The 22337-nt window shown below is 43.8% G+C and overlaps 1 protein-coding gene across 1 annotated transcript in view; it reads right to left on the minus strand.

Moving 5' to 3' along the window:
* Positions 1-336: 336 nt before the first annotated feature.
* The window catches only part of LOC119393429 (uncharacterized), a 52515-nt gene continuing 30514 nt past the window's right edge, over positions 337-22337 (minus strand). The window contains exons 5-14 of the mRNA XM_037660440.2: positions 19979-20101; positions 18939-19176; positions 17696-18040; positions 12445-12467; positions 11610-11743; positions 9255-9492; positions 7514-7645; positions 4135-4257; positions 3000-3231; positions 337-783 (exon numbers count right to left, since the gene is read on the minus strand). Coding sequence (XP_037516368.1) covers positions 534-783; positions 3000-3231; positions 4135-4257; positions 7514-7645; positions 9255-9492; positions 11610-11743; positions 12445-12467; positions 17696-18040; positions 18939-19176; positions 19979-20101 — 1838 coding nt within the window. The 3' untranslated portion in view covers positions 337-533. The remainder of the gene's footprint in view (positions 784-2999; positions 3232-4134; positions 4258-7513; positions 7646-9254; positions 9493-11609; positions 11744-12444; positions 12468-17695; positions 18041-18938; positions 19177-19978; positions 20102-22337) is intronic.

The following is a 22337-nucleotide window of genomic DNA, read 5'->3' on the forward strand; positions in this document are numbered from 1 at the left end:
TCACAAGAAATCTCGGATGATTATTTATTGCAAATTAATATGTGTATATTTGTCAATATGTCATTAATGAATATGATCGTGCATACGTCCTTGTACCGCGCACGCATATGCGAAGGGCTTATTCGTACATGCTGATATCTTCTGCAGGATAGCTTCTTGTTGGGCGAGTTAATGTATACTAAACACATATTCCTCTCCTCCTTCTGTTTCTTTCGTCTACGAATTTTGCGCCACACAAATACGTTTGAAATTGACTGATTGCTGATGCACCATAGTTTTCAACGCAGCTGCCTTTTGTAGCTACATTAAGTTTTTTTTATGCTGTAATTGCAGTACTTTTTAATTGAGTGCCCCTTCGTGCTGCCCGCATATCGGTAGTTGGCCACTACGTTGTTCACGGTAAGGTATTTTTGTGGTCGCCCTTGTCGCTGCGTTGCTCGGACGCCGACATTTCGCGGCGTTTCACTGGACGTCTGAATCGGCACGTTGACGCTTAGTCTATATGAGGTTGATCACAGGTACGGCACTGATTTCTAGTCCGTCCAAAACGCAGTTATCTCGGTAGGGTCGAAGTTAGTGGGATGCCTCGCGCGTTCTTCGTAGTCCCCTCCGCCGAGGACCTCCGTGTTGCGGTCCGTATCGTTTCTCAACGTCGGCTCGATGAATCGCGTCCACGGACTGTCGCTGAAGTTGGCAACCTTGAGCAGCTCGCTGTACGGAGTGCTGTTCAGTACTTGGAGCACGTTGTCCGGGCGGTTCGTGATGATTCCGTCAACACCATGCCTGCACGTGCCGGTCAGTTAATAATATATTATAAAGCTTATATATAGTTACAAAGAGTACCAGTTGACTCTAGGAGTATACTCTTTCGTAAATTACGGTGAGTTTGTGAACTTCTTCTGCTATTTTAAATTAATATGCTATTTTAAAGTATCTATATCCATGTGAGCTGCCCATGCTTGCTTCGTTTTCGTAATCTTGTCACCTCTTTTTTTCTCTTTTTTGTGAGTGTGTGTGTGATACTGTTTTGTCTTTATGTTATGGCTTTTGCAGTGTTTCAATTTTTATGATTTCCTTTTTCTTCGTTGTTCTTCCATGCCTATAATTTTGGGATAGCCTAACTGTGGCATGATCTTTCATTAAGTTATTTCTAATGAAGAAAAAGACGGCAGGCGTTTCAGCAGTGAATACGAACAGATATTTTTTCGTATGCCTTTCTACAAGGGAAGGCTATGAGCGAAAACGCAATCATAAAGGGAATTATGAGTTCGAGTGACATGAAGGACATGTTTGTTAGTCGCGAAAGGTTGCTGCAGCCCTTTGAAGGGAAAGCACTTATTAAGGCTAAAGTTTTATATGTCTCATGAGTTGAAAAATCCGGCGTAGATGGCGTCAGCGCGAATGCCACCCGCCCCCCGACAGAAAACAAACAAACAAACAAACAAACAAACAAACAAACAAAACAAACAAACAAAACTAAGAAATGAAAGTTTGGCTCGAGGCGCGCGAGCTGCACGCTCACTTCGTCTTGGTGAATACATGAAGCGTAGTCGATAGAGAAGATACGTCGGGAGGTATTCAAGAAATTAAAACAGCTGAATTTAAACATGTACTCATCCAGTGGGGCTCTACAAGGGGGCTCCACCCGGTATTAGCCACGTACTATAATTCTTCAATAAAGTTTATTCTCTCTCTCTCTCTCTGTGAACTTGCGTATTTGTCCTAAAGGGTTCCAAGACTTGCCACATTCGTGCTAACGTGCCATCGTAGCAAGCAATACAAGGGGTGGTACCAGCAAAAGACTTCAAGAACAGTGCCAACGAATACACTTTAATGGATGCCTAATAGGTTTCGCCTTAAGTCGTCTTATCGTTAGTTAAAGGGACCTCAGGGGTTTTATTACATATAATGTTGCCTGACGAGTCCTTTGTGCCCTATGTAACCCCGTTCAAATTATCGGCATGTGTGATCCATTGAAGCTTCACCGATATCCTCAGAACGCTGGTCTTTGGCAATGCTGCTGCTCTCACGTAACGCCGAGTGTCATTTTTATGCTGCCTTTTATGCAACAGCAGTGTACATAGAAAGGAATAGAAAAAAAAAATCTGAAAGAGTAGGACAAGAAGCGAGACGGAAAGCCCACAAGAAAGCTGACCCCACTTATTCATCGATGCATGTGGGATACATAAGCCGTCTTATCAAGAATTGTGCTCGCTTGAGCTCCTTGGTTGCACATAGCGAGGAGTGTTCCAGCCAACTACTTGGACGAGGACCGAAAGACATACAACACACCGCTGGACTAGCAAATGAACCTGGTTGAGTTGCTAGTCCAGTGGTGTGTCGTATGTCTTTCCGTCCTCGTCCAAGTAGATGGCTGGAATCCTCCTCGCCGTCTTATCGACTGTGTATGCATCCAGGAGGCACGTGTAAAGACCTCAAGGATTGTGGTGTTTACTGCTGAACACGAGACCATGACTTTAGCTTTGCGACTCCATCGGGGTCATTGGCGTAGCCAGTGGGGAGGAGGAGGGGAAGGTTCGAATTCCCCCACCTTCCGAAATTTTCTAATTTTGCATGTGTAGATATACACGGGCACATACAACAAAACGCACGAACATACATAGAACATCCCCCTCCCCCTCCCCCCTCCCCCCAGAACTTTCTGGCTACGCCCCTGATCGGGTTCTTCGATGTACACCAGTCTTTTTGTACTTCAGAACCATATAAATGTGGCACCACGGCCGTCATCAGAACTCCGACCCTGGGCCCGTATTCTCAAAAACGTCTGACGTTAAATATTTTCGCAAGGGAATATTTCAGCCAATCCCGATACAGGACACAATGCAAAAACGCCTTTACGCCTGGCTGACCAATGCAAAAACGCCTTTACGAAAGAGAAGTTTTGTGAATTCGGTCCCTGATCTCGAGCTATAGCCACTGGGCTACCGCAGCGGGTAGCTTCGTGTTAGTGCAAGTCAGTGTTTGTCGCGGATTCTTACTCGATACTCTTCCTAATGAAGTGAGGCAGGTCAACGGTCCAGTGGTACACCTTGTCCATGTACCCCTTCTGGCTGTCGCGTGCCTTGACGGCCTCTAGCAGCCTCGCGACGGGAACCAGAAAGCGCACGCAATTGGAGAGGCCGTCTCCCTGCCACCGGTGGCCCCTGATGCCCAGCTGCTTGTACATGCGCCCGATCTTTTCCAGCGGGTCATTCATGCCAACGTCGAAACCTGCGCAGTGAAAAAGCTTTAAATGCGCATGCGTGCGTTATCGAACGTAAATTTCTTCGTGTTTCTTCGTGATCACCGTATGAATGATATATATTTGATTTTTTTGTAGTTAATCATTCACACGACAAGCAATGTGTACAAAACTGGTGAATAGTGAAGACTATGTTGACTATATTGCAGAACGTCGAATTTGTGTTCTCTGTGATGCTTATAGCTGTTGACAATGATAATGTTTATTTATCTATTTAGTTATTTATTTTATCACGACGAATGTGCAGCTTAAACAGATTTTTAATGGTTGACATGCCTTTTCAAGCTAGGGAATTTGACTAACCTACGATAGGTTTCAGAAAAACACTTGTTTGTTTAGCGTATAGGAGGACTGAGAGTCGGGACGCGATACTCTGCACCATTTTGACTGTGGCTTGAGTTGCTCCACGCTTGGCAATTTCACTGCCTAGCCTCGTACGGAACGTGTCAGATAGTAGTTGCTTCTGCGCCGTTGGTCCAGCAAAAAATTTTCAGGTTATGCACTTACAGCGCCTCGAAATCATAGCAAAAAAAAAAGCGCGTAGAAAGATTAAAGAACAGGGAAGACGGCGGTCACAGGTCCAGCTTTCTTTCTGCTATTTCGTCTTTCTTTCCTAGATCTCTTGCCTATTTTCTTTTAAGCGCTGCAAGTGCATGAAATGCCGAAATTATAACTAACTCAATTGTCCGCTAATAGTTTTACATGCATTGCTTCACCAGCATCAGCCTTCTCTTTCAATGATATCAATGAATTCACTCTTCAATGAAACTCTCTTAGTAGGGTAGCAATAGAGTAGCAGTGTAAAAGAAAAACCGTGTTACGGTCAACTGCAGTGACCTCCAATTATCGAAATATAAAATACCTATACGCACCTATTTTGTCGAGAATGTGCATCCTTTCTTCCTTCTTGAAATATTTTAAAACGCCCTTGATGACGTTCTTGTCTTTCACATAACCGATGGACAGCAGGACGTTTACCATGTACTGCGGTTGCACTTGCATACGAAGCAACCGGGAAACAGGGAGGAGGGGGGGGGGAAGGAACAAAGTGACATCGCAAATTACTTGTGTCAGGCTGAAAACAAGTGCATTGATAACCGAGTCATTGCCTTTGGCGGGCTAACAAGCAGCAAGAGATTTGTAGGCGTTACCAATACACACTTTATTTTTTAAACTGCAGTCCAGTTCGTTCAAGCAACATCTTCTGTAGACGAATTATCGTTAAATGTAAGGATCGAGCTCCCACTGATGATGATGATGATGAGGATGATCCTGTTGTCGCTCACCCACAAAGGGCCAAGAACCTGGCGGCAGGATATTTAAGGTAAATACCTATGAAGCTAAAGGAAACTAGAAATTTAGATGAAAAATAAAATATCGAATAAAAGAAAATGCTTAATGAGCAAGCGGCCAGACTATCATCTGGGTTTTCTGACGGAAATAATGATGCATTTCGAACCAAGACTATGAATAGATAAAAATAGACCAACACGTTAATCTTTTTGTTTCATTTATGTAATCGAACACAGCAGAGCAGACATCCCTGTGGCTCTAACCTGACGAAGTGGCGCCAAATGATAAAATTACTGGAACATTTATTGCTAATCCTAACTTATGAAGTGGAGCTACAAGGTATCTTCTTCTCTGATTAGAATATCGGCGACAGAATAAAAAGAAATCCTCTAACGTTTCGATTTGGTTGCAAGACATACACAACGGGGCACCTTGAGTCCAGCTTAATGTAAGTAGTAATTCAATTGCGTAATTCTACAGCGTAATCTTATGTAAGAAACTTCTAACTGGTGAGATACACACCACTGTTTATTCCAGCAATATCTTAGGTGTGTGAAGTCTTTAAATTTATCCAATGATGATTCACCTGTTTCTCTTTGCAAACAAGCATTTCTGAACCTTAATGCTGTCGCGTGAGCCTTATCTGGTAACAAAATACCATTCGGTAGGCCAGCATGTCAGCTTTCTTTTCTGTTTGACAAAACTTGAAAGAGATGTTGACCCGCTACATCGACTACTCCTCGCGTCATAAGTAATATGCAATCACAATATGTACCAAAAAGCACTTAACTCGCTTTAAACAGTTTAGTTCAGAACTTCACAGAGCAATAGAGTCTGGAAGTGATCAAAAATAATATAGTATACAGATATTGTTTTTCATTAAAAATGACTAAAATTAATTATGAACACATGCACACATAAAGCTTATCGGGCGCCTAATCAACGTGTATGCATATCGCGTGCAGCTCAAGTTTTCAGTTGGTTGGATATGTTCGTACTTTTTTAGATTAAATGCACGTTCAGGAGAGGTCTGTACCATATGTAATGCATGCTACTCCTTCTCTCTCAGTCAAGCAGTACACAGATAGTATAGTCCGATTTAAAACAGATATAAAAAAATATTCGCCAGTTATAACAAACATTCAGACAAACAACTGCTCTGCAAAACTTAATGTAATGTGAAATACTATAGTTATAAATATCGTTTCCATTCCTGGCACGTAATGCTCTCAAAAACATATGAAGGCAGCGTAGCAGCAACAAACGGTACTTTCTGCACAATGCACCACTGTTTGGGTTAGCCGTACCATGCAATGCGGCACTTACAAGCTTTTAACTTTTCAGCTGGCCGTATCGCTTTGTTTTAACGAGACAGGTGTAGTGAGATTTACTTAGAATGTACCACATATACTGCATTTGTCTCCGTTGAATAGGATAAATACATACACTGTTAATACAAATATATGTTCAATAAATAAGTTTTTAAAATTAAGATGATGTATGATTTATGTGTCTGGTCAAGCATAGCCCAACACTACTACGCAATTGTTGTTTTCCGTGCATTCTGCAAATTTCGGCACACTAGCGCGTACTTTGTTACTAGTAGGTCCACACACACGTTACTGTCGTCCAAAAACATAAACGTAGCGTTTCAAAACAACCACGATGAAAGACACACAGATATGCATCACAGACGGCGTTAGCCGTATCTGTATTCGGAAGGCAGCGAGATACACTTGTTTAGCTTACAATGCGCAGACACAACTGCCACAACGAACAGGGCGTGTACAGGGCGTTCATGGAAATCAGGAATTTGCAAGATTAAAAGAAGCTCCGTGTCACACAATCTGAAAAAAGCGTATCACGCGTCCACTACATTTCAACGCGACAGCGTTAAAGAGCTCGTATCGCAGCAATTCCGCCGTCGGCGTCGGCACCATTGGCTGTGAGCGAAAAATCATCATCTTGTCCGTGACCGAAAAATCGAAAAAGCTGCAAAATAAATAAATAACAATAATGTGGGATCCGAGTGAGGATCGAACCCAGGCCGTCTGCGTGGCAAGCAGGCGTTCTACCACACAGCCACGCCTCTGCTTGGAGCTGCACTGAAAGTAACTTTCATGCTTCCCAAAAATACGCGTCCTGTATACAGGTGTCACAGTACGAGATGTAATATCGCAGTAATATTGCGTGGCACAAGCGTACATTGCGATCGGGCGTCACATCATGTCAATATCCTAACGACTTGGTGGTTTAAAGACAGCCAACCATTACACAAGGCACACACATTGCTGCGCGTATTCCATTAAGGCCACGTAGTGGGTGCATCGCAACTTCGAAAAAGTTTCTGGTTTAAAGCATGCTACCCATTACATAAGACAGACGCCTTAGTGCGCGCATTCTGTTAAACACTCGTAGTGTTTGAAGTGTGCACCAGGGGCAGGATATCGTTATCGCGTTCAACTCTTAAAGGCGAAGCTTAAGCGGCCCCCACTTTTTCTTCCTTGAGAGGAATCTGTTATAACGTATAACAAGGGGCACGGACATTTACCTTGGCATAGCTTTTTCAAATGTTGTAGAGAGTACTAACTGATTCTTCTGGTAAAAGGCCTGTGCGCGCTATCCCTTGCAACTGCTGCGTCTGCGCATGGCATGCAAGAGTTATACATTCGTGTATCTCGCTGTATTTCGGACTGTTTAGTCGCGCCTGTGACTCCACGCGTTCATGTGTCGCTTGTGAACGTGTTCACGTACATTTTCACAAAAGGGTGGAGATTTGGGCTAATACTTGAGTGTTGCAGCCCGAAGGACGAAGTTATACAGAGAATCCCTGTATGACAGCGCTTGTACCTGGCTCGAGCATGCTGCCTATTCTTTGCGGTATAATTGTCAGATATATTTTCGTCCTAGAAATGGCCAAAGATATCATGAAGGTGCGTTGATGCAAGGAGCACTCACCACCTTCCCACAGGTGCTTCCAGAGTTTCGTCGCCAGAGTTAAGCCTGCTTTCTTTTTCGCTAATGTCCGAAGCTTGCTTGTCTTCAAGTCGAGAAGCACTAGATTTACCTTTCCCTTGTATCTTGAATCGGCTGAAAGAGGTCCGCGTACAGTATGCTTTATAATGAGTACAGGCGGATTAGGAATAATTTGAGAGGTACAACACGAAGAGTTGCACAGTAACTCGGCGTTATAGTTTTTTAGCGAGAGGGCTTTCTGCTTTGACTGAAGGAATAACCCTATAACAGGAAGAGACAGTTGTATAGAATCATTATGATTAACATCGACACAGTCTTTATACTGTGAAGTGCGTCTTTAGATTGAGATTTGGATCTAAAAAGTCCGTAATAGTTGAGAGAGCTGAGGTTTGGTGCGGTCAGAACAATATTCCTGTGTTGTGTGGCTCGCCATTTCGAAGTGGTCAGGTCAAAAGTCTACTGCTAGGGCATTTCCAGTAAAGTTGTAACTTAGCTGCGATAACAAAATCGTTACAATGTAATCATGATGTTCCAGATTGTATATTAAGGCGAAAGCCTTAAATGCCTCATCAATCTCGAAACTTGACTGTCGGCGTCAACACGAGGGATGAAAAAAAAAAAACAAAAAAGACAGGACGTCACCAGGTGACGTCATGACGTGATCTTTTTCATACATATAACCAAAATTTCACACATCACCAAAATTTGTGGCGTCATCATGACTTCACATGCTGACGCCATCACACGACATCGTCGCTTGGTCAAATGTGGGACGATCACGGAGGCAGTGCAAAACCAGGCGAGGTGCAGAAAGCTTCTGGAAGGTAGCGGGCGAGGATCAATACATCGACTGAGAAAAAAAGTAAGATGGCTTTCGCCTTCGTGTCATCTTAGTGGAATGCATTTGAGGGTCCTGTCAGTTTCTGCCCTGGAAGAGCTGCGAGAAATGAAAACGAAGCATAGCCATGAATCTGTCGTGACATGAGGCATTTGCTTTTTTTGTGAAGTCCCATCCATTTTGCTTGAGACCTATTACTTCTGCCAATGGTATATATTCTTTGCTTACATCCTCCTCACTGGGGTGTATGGAATGTCGATGCCTAGTTTTTGATAACGTTGACTTTTCTGAGTTTATTTCGTTGAAACTTAAGGAAACTGTTTAAAAGTTTTTTTTTTATTTGCAAATAGAATAGTAGAGCGCAGCACACTGCGACGCTGCATAGGGGAGACATAACATTCTCCTACATGGTGCAGTAGCCAACCAATTCGCCGATTCAGCAAACAAGTTCAGAGATTCAGCAAATAGTTTAAACTTGTTCGCTGAGTCTATGAGCCAAATAACTCAACAACATGCCACACTTTAATTCACCGACCCAGTTGCCCAGCCTACCTGATGCGCTGAAAGTTTTGTTGAACCGTTTGCCAGCCACATGCACGATATCACGAGCAGCTCGTAAACACTAGCGTTAATGGTAAAGTTTGACTTTTAGACGTCTCTATGGCACAGCACAATATATCTGCAACAACTTCTGTACGATAGACGGGAATAAACGAGTTTCTAAGAAGGCAATTTCTAGGGACGTATTTCTGTCCATAAATGGCATTGCTAGGAAGGATGGGGCTAGATCCGCAAAGCTGCTACTAATGACCTATAAGTGTGGTCGACATCATTCGCGCTATATTTTGTCGACACTTGTGCGCTTCAGGAGAACCGCGAACTCACGGAAGCCAGTTCCATCTCGAATGTATTCCAAATAGTCCGCGATGGTTTCACGCTTGAAGCAGCCACGGAAGCAGTCGCAAGGGGCGCCGTGGAACGTGCCAAGGACGGTGCCATTATTCGCAAACTCGATGTCAACCTCGAGTGCGTTGGCGCCTTTTTCAATAAATTCGTCCACCTCCTCCAGCGAATTCACCATGTGTCCGATGACGTAGAAGGGCCTCCTGTGGCCCAAGGTCACCTGCACAGTTGGGGCAGTATCAGTCTGGCTAGAAGTGGCAATAAAAGGCTAGTTCTGTAGGAACGCGCTCATCTGCGTTAATCAGATAGTCTTCACTAGTAGAGATGATGAAACGAGCTTCGCGAGAGCGATACCTTTTACCGTATACGTATATTTCAACCACGCACTTCGTCGTAGTGACCATTTTCTGTCAATGGAAATCCTGCTGCTAATATTGAGGCTCACGCTCAGCATTAAAAATTCTGATTTATACCTGGGAAGGAAGAACGAAGTTCTGGAGATCTTGAACTTAATTGTATTGGTAAGAAATTCTTACAACGACGAAACAGTGGTTCATCTTTTTTTCGGAACCACTATGCACTGATAACGGTGCGTCTATAGCCTTTGCTTGTTAGCATTAATTATTATTTCAATTGCTATTATTCTCTGCACAAAATAACCGACTCTTATTACAGTGACTGCACGATGGATAAGAACGATGGAAGCAAAAGTGAAATGAATCATTGCTAACTGCTGCCCCCCCCCCCCCCTTCCCCCGTGTTTTGTATTTCTGAAAGCCGGAACTGCACCAAAAATGCTCTATTAACTCGCCATACTTGCGTATGAATAAGCAGAGAATTCGAGTCAGCTGCCGTTTTTACATTGTAGCGGTTAAATCGCAGCTGCTCACTGGTCGGAATTTTTCGTGTCAGTTCGGTATAGTTGGATGAATGCGTGTGTTTATGAGCGTCCCTTCTATAACGGGGCGGGGACGTGCATGTGAGTCGCCAAGCTCTATTTCCATTAGAATACCCTATAGATTGGGGGAAAGAATCTTTAATATTAAGAATATAAGCTTTACGTAAAACTTCATAGCTTAACTAAAAATCTGAAGGGAGGAAACTTGGGCATGTTGGTAGGATATAAAAATGTAAGAATATATCATTCTGTTCTGCTCTTATAAATGTGATAACAAACACGGCGCTGTTTGCCAGTCCTTGTCTGTAGCACTGTAACATTTTTCAATTAAAACCGCTAACGCCATGTATGTCAGAGTAATCGCAACTGAATGGTAAAAAGGTGGACAACGTCTACAGGAGCGATAAGGAAGGGCGCGCAACCTTGTAACACAGTACGCGGCCGTAGCGTTGATTCTGTTCCCTAAAGAATCACGCCTTAAGTGGCCCCTAAACTACTCCGAGTTCAAAGACGAGAGAGTGATTTCTTTCTCGTCTTCACTACCGTTCCTACAAGCGATATCACCTCCTCGCCACTTATTCCTTCACAAAGCACGTGTACAACGTCAACACTAAACGCTGAGCCTATCAGGATTTCGCGCTTGTCGGCCACACGCTATCTGCGCTTGCGCAGTCGGAAACGGACAGGACGAAGTGAAATCATTCAAGGAAGAACGGGTGCGCGACTGCATGGCAGAGCAGGGAAGGAGACAATTCACAGCTGATATTCCTCGTATATGGACCAATCGACAGTTCGTACCTTAATTACGTCACGTGAATCACACTTTTAGCGTCACGAAGTGTGCCGAAAAGACGAAAAACGCCAGGAGAGAACAACGCGCTCGTTTTTTTTTTTTGTATTTTCGGAGGCTGTTCGGGGGCTCTTTAAAACGAGAAAGTCCCGCAATGGCAGTGGCGTTGCCAAGGGGTGGTTTGGGGGGTTCAAGCCCCCCCCCCTCTCCCTGATGTTCTTACATTTTGTATGTGTGTATACATCCGCACGCACGTATACAATCACGCACGAGCATATAGTATAAATGTGGGTCGGACCCCCCCCCCCTTCCCCCCAGATTTCTATCTACGCCTCTGTGTAATGAGTGCCACCACAGCCGGCTTTTCCAAGTTTGTTGTTCGGTGCGTCTGCTTGTACTGTCTCTGACCGGTAAAGTGCACTATATCGAGGAACGGCTCGAGAATTTTTCGAGCTAAAAGTAAATGAACTGGTAGTCTAAGTGCCGTGTTTTCAGTGCGTCGTCACTCACAATTATTTTACTAGCTCGGAATATTACGGGTTCGTTTTCCGCCTTTCTCGAATGAACGCAGTTGAAGATGAAATGACTTAAATTCCTGGAAGTGTTCACGACAGTTAATCAAATTCAAGAATTATAGCTGGATACTCACCGCGTGTCTTGGAGCTTCCTCGGAACTTCCTGGCAGTATACTGCGCCTTATGACGTCGCTTAATACAGCAAAATAGAAATTTAGCAGCAGGAAGTAAATTAAAAACAAGTTCGTGAGTTTCATGGTTGTGGACGCTGGAAGAAGAAAAGCAAGATTGCGGCTAGTTTTTGTTTTGTTTTGTTTTGTTTCGCACGCAATATTACACATGTCAATGTGTTGTAGATAGCGAATTTCAGCTTTGACTTCGTTATTAGATATTACGGACATTGTGCAGAAAATGATCGGTCTTTCACTGAAATGTCAGAGCGAAAAGACAAATAAAAATAGTGACAATGAAATAAAATTCATACAGAAGCAACGATACACAGACAGTTCCGGCATATAACTCTTTTTTATTTATGACAGTGCACCAAACTTAAGTACTCAAACATATTCTCTGCTATAGAAATTCGGCCTCCGCGGCCGAGATTCGAACCCGCCATGTCGGTTTCGTCAGCCGAGAGACGTAGTTACGGCACGATATATATATATATATATATATATATATATGGAAACTGTGAAATTATTCCTTTAAGGTATTGATATGGGTTCCCATTGCAGGTATTTCTACACGTAGTTTCTACTTTAAAAGTGAATGACAAGTTTTTCATTTCTAGTGTTTTGCCTTTGCTGATTGCTAACGGCAGTGCTTATGCGCGCCTTTTCGCGGGGGGCAAGTAACGTTACAAAATTACGTCCGTTTGGTGTGTATTCGAGCGCTTAATATCTCATATTAATATGAACCTATCGCAGCCACACTGACTACGCATTTGCAATCTCTTCGGCTCTGCCTCACGTATGAAGAAGGGAGCATGCTGCCTGGAAAGGATGGTGAGGGCCAGCGGTGCATTGGAATAGGGGCCCGACCACACGGCGTTGCCTTGTTTTTGAGGCAACGAAGTCTAGTTTTGTTGTTGTTTTCGAGTCGGCGCTTCTGCTGTCGCAATCTCCTGTTATAGATACGGCTTGTTCCTAGACGGACCGGCCTTACGAAAGTAACCTTTCTTTGGTTCCTCTTTATTTCCAGTGCTTTTCTATTCCAATTTGTTAGATAACGCGGTGAAACAGCTTTGTGTCTGTTGAAAACAGGTGTATTATATGCAGGGACTGAGGGCGGTCAGCCTTCATTCTATCATTGTTTGACCCAAGGTTTGTCTAGGCCAAGACAAGACATTGTTCTACTGGCGCCATTCGTATTTTCTCATGACGAGGAGCTTCGAAGTTATACGCGGACGCTTGTACTAGCGGCGAAAAAGATTTTCAGAAGACCAACTGTAGCTACGAAGCGGCAGCTATGCCTGCTGGTTTTTAATTTCGGGTAACGTTAAATGAAAGACTCATCCTTAGTTGGATGGCCTTGATGAATAAGAAGACTCAGCTTCATTTCTGCCAAGGAATACGTAGTTTTAAGAGAATAATCACCTTTACGCAACTATAAAGGTTATTTATATAAGGTATGCCTTTGTTTCACGAGCTGCATCGCGTAAGAAGCGTAATTGTTAGGGCATAAAGAACATCTTAATGCCCACAGCTGGCTGCCAACCCTTCAATGACGTTTCTAGATGACTGCTGTTCCTTTAACAGAAAAAAGAAAAAACAGGCGTTCGGCACAAGAAAGCTAAGGAAGTAACTGCTTACATATTTTTACATATTTTCTAAAAAAAAGTGATGCGTAGCTTTAAATTCAACGAAACCGTGCACTTCAACTGTAACAGGTTTTGTGGCATATATCTGTTTACTGCCTGAGGTCAATTAATCGAGTAGGCAGACGCTATTTGGAAGAGAAATAACAAGAAAGAGCAGAGCGAGAAAGAAAGCTTTACTGATGAACTTGCTATATTCACTTTATCGCGCCTAATTATTTCAGTAACGGAATTGAAGCCGCGGTGACTCTTTGAGGCTTCTTCACATTCGCGGATTTCGAAGCTCTGTAAATGTTGTACCTTTTTATGTCGCTTACATAACGCGAGCAAAACTGAGTTTAATGTGTCAGCGAACACAAGATGAAATGAGATACTTTTGCGCTTAACCAGCCTGGCAATTTCTGGTAATATAAATACAATACAAAGAACGATGGCGTCGTAGTAATATGATAGAGATGATAACAATATAAACACACACGCATGCACACACACAGCTATATATATATATGCATGCTGCTACCATCGCAAACTGTTCTCGACTATGTTCCAGTAAAGAACGAATGCACGCTGCTCACCATGAGTTCATAATAGCATTATTACTGTGACGTGGTACAAGGAGAAGGTCCTGCGAAGCACTGAGTATAGTATTTCTTACCTGTAACACTGCGCGGGCAAAACTCAAGCTATCAACAGGGACTCCTTGTCCCTATAGTTATCGGAAAAAGTATCCGAACTTGCCGTGTACCTTTCGACTGTCTGAGAGCCAGCCGTGATAAACATCGCCTATTGTGACGGACATGGAAATAATGTTGTCGCACGCATTGTTTTCAAGTACATGAAGGAAAGACGTGCATATGTCCTAAGACAGCTGCTGTAGGAGTATGAATATTTTTCTTTAACTGTCTACCTACATCCATCTCCGTTCGCAGCACTAAGACATTAAAGAAAGAAGAAGTTTGTGCAGCTGTGACACTGTTCTTGATGTGCGCTCCTGAGGACGAATGAGCATTTATATGTGCAAGATTTTGTTTTGAAAATGCGTACAAATGGACCTTAGAAGGGTGAGTGAGTTTTATTCCTGCAGTGAAGCAGGAATCTTCTTCCTCTCGACTTCGATTCCCGCACTTTTCTTCAATGGCTGTCATGTTCCTGTTTGCATCAATACAAACTAGATGACTGCTTCAAAGGGCTTACCAGGTTCTTTATCTTTATTCGCAAGAACTCTTTTATTCTTCTGCTGACATACGTATTACGGTGGCCATCTCAACGCTAGGCTAAGAAGCGAAAGAGGTGGTCATTACGTCGCTGGGTCCCTTGGGCTAATAGATCTTTTATTGCTCAGGTATGTTTGCCTATAGCTTATGAGAATTGTGCTTCTTCCGTAATGCTGCGCATATTCGCTATATATTACGCATTCGTATGTTTTCACATGAGTACAAAGTTGTCTCCATTACGTGTTTATGGCGATGGCTAGTGCCAAGCTGCCGAGTTCGAACTTTAATTCCTGGACATTTTCTACAAATGTACCCCCCCTCCCTCGAAAAACGGCCTCAATAGCATGGAAATGTGGGCTAGTTCATGAACTTTCGTACTGGACAAAATGACTACATGAAGTCACGCAGCACTCGAGTACTTGTATTTAGTTGTGTTACAGCGATCAATTCAACCAAGCCAAGTGGTGCTCGGCCATCAGAAGCCCCAACAACGGGGATCAGCTTCGGGCTGTCCAGAGAGCCCGCAATGCGGCGGTCAGGCTTAGCCTGCCCGTCCCAATACGAGAGGAGCCCACTGCGCGCTAGTCGCGTCCCTCAGGACTATTAATAAAGTTTGACCAACCAACCAAGCAACAAGTGAACCAGCTGTGTTCATTCTCGTTTTTTTAACGCTAGTTATTTTGGTAGGGAGTTGGGCTAATTTAATAACTGCGTCTCATTCAACTATTTTCGCTGTTGTTGCATCTAGCACGGCCCATCTCGGCTGCTGTGCGGCGATACTGTGGCCGCACTGTAGAAGACTTATCACCACCACTACTAAAACCTCATGGCTGCCGTAGTGTGTTCTACATCATTTATAAAATTTTACATAGCGCATATAAATTTTTGCATAAAACTACGAATGTTCCCATGGGGTGGCGATACTTTCGCCGATATAGAGAATATTCGGCATATTATAAAAAAAAAAGGACTAGCCGAAAGTTTGCGAGACAAGGAATAGTTTTTTTTGGTAGATAGGCCGGCATAACGCAATGATTTCTTTTGCTCGGTTCTGTTCCTTTCTGATCGTCCACAATTCGCACGACAGCCGATGCAGGTGATAACGTGGTTATGATGGACTTATTGTCAAAACGCGGAATCGAATAGCATTGGGATAAAATCGTAACATTATTCTGGCCCGGTATTCCGAACACGATGCCTAGCATAAAGCACGAATGGCTGAGGTCTAATGTTTCAAATACTGCAAATTAGCTTGTTCTATGCTAATGTCTCATAAAAGGCGCAGTTGATAATGCTCTGTAACCTAGTACAACTCCCATTTCGGCTGTTAGACAGTTATGAATTGATTATTATTTCTACGACATTGACCGAATACATGTGTTAAGTAGGCACGCACAGTAAAGAGACAGGACGATGCTTTGTTCGATCGATACAGCGAATGGTTCAGCAAACACAAACACACAAAAATGAGAAGTAACAATGTTTATTTACAGTCGGTTCGGTCAAACTGGAAGGCATGCACTAGCCAAAAAGTAGCGTTCATGCGGGTGGTCACTGGAGAAGTGTCCAGTTGTTTGAGCCCTAACGTGGTGGCCGGGGACTGCATCATCATGTATTGTTATCGCCATGTTGGGAGACGCTCGTTTGCAAGTCTCGCTGTTCCGTGAGAGGCAAGTTACATGATCGCACGATTCGTCGCAATAAATATGAAATAAATAACTGTACAAGTGGTCGTAGAACGACGCGACACCGATTGTCTGTCCTCTGTTTCGCAATCTCGTCGCGAAGCAATCGCGTAGCCACTGTTGCCTAGACACTAGCCGCGATTTAATTTCAACGCTGTGACTGGTGACGGGAAACTCATTTTCTGAAAGTGCGTTTGTTGCTAAAGGGCTTCAACTTCGAATCAATTATCTGGCTTAAAGATGTGGACCATACACCGGGAAATGTGGCGCGAAAAAATTATGCAAAAGTTTGCTTCGAATGAGTTCAAGGCCATCAGTGATTTACAAGTTCGGTGCTAGTAGCATTGACGTAGGTGTGTCGTGGGCATGTCCGGCTCTGTGTCTTTTGCTAATCGGTGTATCCTTACGTTGACTTAAAGCGAAGTTGAAATAACGTTTTCGAACGTTTTTCTGCGGTCGGGCTCATCATGTTTTCGTTTATCACTACGCCTCGCTGCTGTTACAGAAAGTGTAAAATACGACACAAACAAAAAATCATCTTCGAGTAAAGAACTAAATACATAAGACATTCTAGAACGTGAATAACCGGTTTTATATGAACTAATTTTTTTACTTTGATAATGTTATGAAGAATATCTACTGATTAGTAGAGGTGCAATAGGCAAACGTAGCGATATCTGCCCAAACAGTTTGGAGAAGAGAGCTCTCGTATTTGCGCAATAATCCGTACTACGCAAAATCGTAAATCAGTTTTTTTTATAAGAGCTGGTGTATTTGAGGTATATCGGTATCGCTCTTATGCAGTGCACTGAGCAATTCATTAGTGCCACATCTCAACGCACAGTACTCACCGGACATGTAACTATCCACCTCCACCAGTTACTATTGCTTTTTATTACACCCGGTGTGCGCAGTACAGATAAAAATATTCATCAACTGTTTACTTTTCAAATTATTGAATGAACGAGTACGCAATGAGCGCGATATGTGATAAGTTCTGAGTGATGCGATGAGTTACTGCTACGCCAAATAGGCAACCCTACGTACAGAATAAATGCTAAGGCGGCAATCTGTTTGGGTGGTGGTATAGGTTCCTGCTTGTTCTTACGAATTACAAAATATTCACGGACTGTTACTATCATCGATTACACCCTTGATGGTTTTACGAAGGTGCACCAGATATTGAAACTGTACGCAGTCCTAAGAACTTTGTTTAAACTCAAGTCGCTACGGGTCGCTGCCTTCACGGTGGGCTACATTTCATAAAAGAGAGAAACAAACGAGTCACTGCTTAATAGCGGTGCTGCTGAATTCAATGCGACTGGTGATCGCTGTCTGTCGCGGAGAGGCTTTCAATCGCTCGCTGAAAGCTACGAGACTGTTGGACAGACCTGGACAACTATCGAGACCGGCTGGGCTCTCAACTGTCGCGGCCTACCGGTCGAGTCAACGCGTTCCGCGCACGCCATTTCGTCTGCAATCGTCACATAGCTCAGGCAAGCAACTTTTTGTGGAGCCACCGGTAGTACCGCTGTTCCTGCAATTCCCGTGGACTCATGGGAGGATCCGCCTCGATGGCGTCGTAGTCTCGGGAGCTGCGCCGGCGGAAAATATGTCCCGAAAGCCGCGTCACAACGTAAGCCCAGAACTGCTGCAGCACTTCGGACACGTCGCCCAGGACGGTTGAGATGGGACTTCCCCCGCCGCCTGGCATGAGAAGCTCGATACTGGCCTTCTTCCAGGGCGTGTCTTGCGGACTGGCCAGCTTGACGGCCCGCTTGAACGGGGCCTCCATGAGAACGGTGGACACTCGTTCCGGGTAGTTTGTTATGATGCCGTCTACTCCAAGTCTGCATGCAAAAGGCATTGTGGAAAATATAAAGGCAAATAAGCGCCCTTTTTCTACTGGTTACGTATTGTGACAACCAAACTTTAACTAGGAGACTTCCAAAAAAGTGGAGAAAAAATTGCAGCCAGTTCAACGCCGTGAAAACTCGGACAGTTAAGCTGTAAGAGCGCGAGTGTATGTGATCGAGCCGCATCAGCATCAATCATCGTCATTTCGAGTATGATCATCCTTATCACCATTTAGCATCGTCATTATCCTTTAGTTTTGTTTCTTTATTCACTCCCCTCTGGTCACGTGACCTGCGTGATGCCTACAACTACTACTACTACTACTACGACGAGGACGGCCCAGGGTAGGCTAAGACAGCTTCGCTGTCTTAACATGAACTAATTGGTTAGGAAACAGAACACCGGAAAGTTCACACATGAAACAAGAAATACTTTCTAAGTCACTCAGTTTGGCACGTAGTTGGGTGTATACATTAGTCTTACAATGACGCGTAATTCCACCTGTGTTACATCGATGCAATCATTTGTGAAGCAGCTGTTAGAAAAGAAGCGGGTTGGGTGAAGCAGGTTAATTGGGGCTCTCGAAACTAAACAAAGAATTAGCGCACTCTATGATGTCATACTGTACATTGTTATTGCGCAATTTACAGTAGCTGTCTGTGCTTGAGGCAAATCATTCTTGTGATAACGATAGGATAGTCCTCGATAATCCTCATTTGCTCTATGTGCTCTTGCGTACAGTCAAAATGTCCTGTGTGTTAAGTATGCCCTGCTCTCTCCGTTTATTTCGCACCGTAGCGCCTTCAGGGCACATGACAAGTTCAAGAGCTATTGATATCCCCGATATAGTAACCACTCCAAGTAACATCCATTATACACTACTTATCATACCGTAGGGAGTTCCGAATGGCGGAGCTGAGGTCGATGGTCCAGTGGTACACCTTGTCAGCGTAGCTGCGATCAGAACGGGAGTCTCGATAGCGCAGCGCTTGCTTGAGACGGTTGGTCGGTCGGAACAGGCTGATGCAGTTGGACACACCATCACCCTGCCATCGGTTGTGGTCGATGCCCAGTTCACCATACATTTTGGATATGTCTTCCAGCGGATCGTTAAGACCCACGTCAAAGCCTGCACGACAAATGCCGCAAGCTTGAAATAACAGTATTCACTGCATTGAATGCCAGTCATGACGCATGCCTCAAGACATTTTACCGTTTTTTATAATATATTCTAATATTGAAGTCTATCTGGTGTGTCTAATTTTTTGAAAATCTGTATGTACACAGTGTCAGTATGTCTTAAGTGCATCTGCTGGTGCACTTAAGCTGTGCTACGAAGACAGCCTTTACTTCTATGCTGATGCAACGTCATGCGCGTGGCTTAATGTCTGCCAAGCTCCCTAAAACTTCGCCATAAGTGACACATTAAATCAGATTTAGTCATTTTTTTAACAAACACAGATGCATTGCGTGAAATTTGCGCTTAGATGACGATATAGAACTTGGAACGAGCCTAGGTCAACATATATTTACTAGAAAACACGCTACTGGCCTTCAGGCAATGTACAGTACGGTCCACTGTTAAAGGGAGCACTGGAATGAGCACCTTTCATAATGCTGACCCCCTAACTGAAAGTGTACGGGGAACCATGGTTCGTACACGGCACTAGTCTGTCAAAAGCAGTCTGAACTGACAACCACCAGTATAGTCCTATGCAAATCTAAGTCACTGTGCTTTTCTAAGAGGGCAAAACGTGGACATTCACTGCACTCAAGTGTTCCTTCTAACAGTGGACCCTTCTGTACATGTAATGTCAATAAGATATTCCACCAGACTCAGTTAGCTCCTTGTTGAGCATTAACACATATAATAGACAGCTCCCGTGTGAGATGATCAGTTATTGGGGAATAGCAGAAGGTGGGGGACTCACCTACTCGCTCAGCAATGATTGGATCACCATTCTTCATCAAAGTCTCCACAACACCTTTGAATACGTCCTTGTCACTGACGTGTCCAATAGAGAGCAGCACGTTCACAGTGTTGTTCGGATCGACTGCAAAAAGGGCATAAAGATGAAGCATAAGTGTCAGTTTATACGTCAAATTACGGGCATATATTCGTAAGTATGGGCGTTCACGAACCGCCGCCGGAAAGTACATTACTTAACATTTACCTCCAGCGGGATATTTTCGATTCAGTGCTTCTTGCGTCTTTGTTTGGTGTGTCACTAGCGTTGAAAAAGCTCTCGGCTGAAGTGCTCTGATTGTATCCTTCACAATTTGAAGCGCCGAAGCTGCATTTTCTTTTTTTTTAAGTTTTGCTTCCTGTTTCAACAGGAACTCAAATGTTTCTTAGAAAAGGATGGAGGGACAAGAAAGGGCAGGACGAGTGCCCTCGTCCTGTCCTTCATGTGCGCGTTTTCTTGTCGTGTCTTCCTTTTCTAAGAAATATGTGCCAACTAGCTCATGTCAAAATTATCAGCAGAATAGATGTTGGAGCAATAAGAGTGCTGATATGAAGGCTTAACTGCGAGACAATGTTCTCATTCATCTGAATTTTCGAAAAAAAATAGCAAGTAGACAGCGTATGCCTGGACCTTTCTGTATAAACCTGCAGCGAATCCACGTTACCACAAAAGATTTAAGAAAAAAGAGATGCAAGCAAAAGAAAGGCACGCAGAACGACCATAAGTATTATCAGCGTTCATCGTTGCGTGTGTGCAAAGGGAGAAGCATAATTGTGAAAGAAAAAAGAAGAAAAGGGAGTAGCTGGCATGACTGCAACATAACATGGACACAGAGGCTGCAGATCAGACCAGTCGAGCAAGACACGTTTCTGGAGTTAATGTTTCGACGAGAAGACGGGTGGAAATGTTCGCTTCTATGAGACCCCTGATTCGGCCGTTGTTGGTCACTTTAAATCTCTGCGTCTTCCAAGATCTGTCTGGTCCGTGTTGTTACGGTGAAGTCTCGTGAAGTGAATCCTCACTCAACTCCATTGCAGAAGCCCGCGAAACGCAGCAAGGGAAGCATGTTAGTGGCATCAAACGTAAATGTCAGTTGGGAACTCCCCATCCTGGCGCCAGTTCTCAAAAATAGGGTCAATTGTTTAGTTCGTCAAGTGTATTATGCAGCACCTGCATTTGCACAGAGCCGGATATAAAGACACAATGAAGGCAGCGATGGCCTCAACCCAACGAAATAAAAGAAGGGAAGCTAAAAATAAGACCCCTAAATTCGTAGCGTGTTTCATTGCTGACGGGATCTATTTTATTGTGCCGTTTTTTTCTATTGTAATACATAAGCTTCTTCTAAATATATTAAAGGGACACTAAAGAGCAAAACGATTTTTCTCATATTAGTAAAGTACTCTTTCACGATGCCAAAAACACCACGCTTACTGCGAGAAGACGCTCAGTAAGCGAGAGAACGCGCAAAAACAAAATGTGAGTGGCGACGCCACCTAGAAGTTTACGCACCATTCGCCGTGACGTCACATGTTTTGACGGTGCCTACTAGGGACTACGTAGTTCCTAATCGGTAAAAATGAAGTACACTGTCCTCTGAGGGGGCCATGGGCTTAACATACCAAGTTTGGGGTAATTTTGTTGAGCCAATGGCGCCAAAATACGATAAGTACACTTTGAAATCCGTGACGTTACACGGAGAGATGTCGGCGCGAAATTTAAAAATGAGACTTTGAACTTAATTTTCTCCTCTAGGTAATAAACCTATGATGGCGAAATTCACGACATTAGAGTTCTCAGAGCACAATTTACCGATTTAAACTAATTCATTGTTTCTCTTTAGTGTCCCTTTAAGAAGCGTAAATATTACCATTGGCGGCACGAATAACACATGAACGTGTGTGTGTGTGGGGTGGGGGGTGGGGGGTGGGGGGTGGGGGGGCACACCTGTGTGAGATTGACAAAACAGAAAATAGAGTATCCGCTTGCTGGATAACGTAAACAAGCGCACGTTCACGATTTGAGCATGTACTGTGCCTCTGCGTCTTCTGTATGTTGTGGCTGATGGAGGCTGCCTACTGGTATTTTATGCCAAAAACCTTAGATGCCTCATCAAACGTGAAAATTGACTGTCGGCGTCAACACGAGGGATGCAAAAAACCATCATCACGTAATGACGTCACCATATGATATCATCATGACGTCACATGACATCGTCGCTTGGTCAAAGGTGGGCCGGTCCCTGAGGCAGGGCAAAACCAGGTGAGGTGCAGAAGCAATGCCACCGATCCTGGAGGCAGTGCAAAATCACGTTAGCTGCAGA

This window comes from Rhipicephalus sanguineus, chromosome 5 (assembly GCF_013339695.2).
Source record: "Rhipicephalus sanguineus isolate Rsan-2018 chromosome 5, BIME_Rsan_1.4, whole genome shotgun sequence".
Lineage (NCBI taxonomy): Eukaryota > Metazoa > Arthropoda > Arachnida > Ixodida > Ixodidae > Rhipicephalus > Rhipicephalus sanguineus.